The following is a 1655-nucleotide window of genomic DNA, read 5'->3' on the forward strand; positions in this document are numbered from 1 at the left end:
TTTTTTTTTGAGGCTATCAATTGTGAAATTATTATTTTTCGTCCTACTTCCATCCTCATTATCATCTATATAATCTTGTGCTCCTATTTCAGAAATGTGATCTGTAGTCTTTTTTAAATTAATTGAAGTATCAGTTTTAACCTCGTGGTTTGGGGTAGTAGGATTTTCGACTAGCAAAGGAAGATTTTTCCCAGTTGACTTCAGTCTTTTACATTGAATTGCAGGCACATCATGCATGGCGTGTTGCTGTTTTTGTTGGTTTTGCTCTTTCAAATATGTGCATTCGAGTTGCCCTCGATTTTGCGTTTGGGCTATTTGACCCTTAACTATTAGATTAGAAGCACCTATCTCCGTCCCTGAGCTTTTGGCTAATAGCTTCTTTGTGATCGGTTCAGATTCTAAAAGCTTGACCAGAGCGGAATGCTGTTGCTTCAACTGTTGACTCTTCGTAGGCGGAAGACATTTATGAGTTCCTAAACATTCTGTGTATTGCTCTTGTATATTTCCACTGGGCTTTTCTAACAAAACTATTTTTGTCAATTGGGGTTCCAGCAGTGGCATTGAATTTGATTTCAATAGCTGAGGCTGCGACGTTTCTTCCATATGTGTCTGGAAAGGCTGACGATGGTGTTGTGGCTGATGCTGATGTTGACGCTCATTGGCGTTCAAATCCTGTGTTGCACAAACCATTTTCACAAAATCTCTCTCTAATATTTAACAAATTTATTCCAAAATGTTGGATACACACTTTTTTCTTTTAAATCCTCACAACATGAATTGAACATGTTTCAACATATTTCGATATATTTTACTTATTTAACTGTCTACTTCTTGAAGAATTTCCCGCCAAAAGACGAACACTGGTTTTTGTGTTATTGACTTTCCTGTTTCACTTCAACATGTTTATATATTTTTCCCGCTCATCTCTTATGTATGGATGCTCAAGTTTTCATAGCATGCAATCAAAAGTTGTCTTTAAAATTTTTTTTTGTATTTTTTTTTTGCCTAATAATTTAGTCTAGTTTTGTACGATGGGTGTTGCACGTTGGGTTGCAAGTTCGTTGCTACTAAATGTATGTAATCACTGAATTTTTTGAACGCTTTTCGACTAAGCTGTTGTCAATCTTAATTTGCAATATTAATTTGTCTTTTTTACATTTGTTCACTATAATCTCTTCAATTAAACAAGCTCACAAAGCGTTCGCACATATACTCAACCGTAGCGTTTGACAGGCAAATTGCGAATGATTTTCTCAACTCAACCTCGAATTGTTTATTCGTTGCTGTGCTCGTAACGTACGAATCGTTTTTACGTCTACTCTAGTATATTCTTCGGTGTCTCGGCCAGCCGAGCCAACTAGCTGAGAACAATGACCCCCAGATGAGTACAAGAAACCAGCTATAACTGAGTGAGTTTTGGAATTGAGTAAATTTACTGTGTGCGTGTTTTTTCATACACATAATATTCAGTATTCAAATATCTGTCCCACTTTTTTGGCGATTACAAGGTACCAGAATAAACGTACATACATATGTATGTACATGCATACTCCCTTGAAGCTTATCTATTCAAGTTTTAATCGATTAAGTACATACATCAGTATACATACATACATGCATACATAGATATATATGTACATATTCAAACACACTAA

General features: G+C 35.7%; 1 protein-coding gene across 2 annotated transcripts in view; it reads right to left on the reverse strand.

Annotated features, from left to right (window-relative positions):
* LOC118739711 (ecdysone-induced protein 75B, isoforms C/D) overlaps positions 1-1455 on the reverse strand; it is a 39609-nt gene extending 38154 nt beyond the window's left edge. The window contains exon 1 of one of the 2 annotated variants that reach the window (XM_036471222.1): positions 1-1454. In XM_036471222.1, coding sequence (XP_036327115.1) covers positions 1-690 — 690 coding nt within the window. In that variant the 5' untranslated portion in view covers positions 691-1454. The other variant, XM_036471220.1, reaches the window with a different exon arrangement.
* Between the last annotated feature and the right edge of the window lie 200 nt (positions 1456-1655).

The sequence above is a fragment of the Rhagoletis pomonella genome, unplaced genomic scaffold (genome assembly GCF_013731165.1).
Source record: "Rhagoletis pomonella isolate Grant_MI unplaced genomic scaffold, Rhpom_1.0 Rhpom_scaffold_00005, whole genome shotgun sequence".
Lineage (NCBI taxonomy): Eukaryota > Metazoa > Arthropoda > Insecta > Diptera > Tephritidae > Rhagoletis > Rhagoletis pomonella.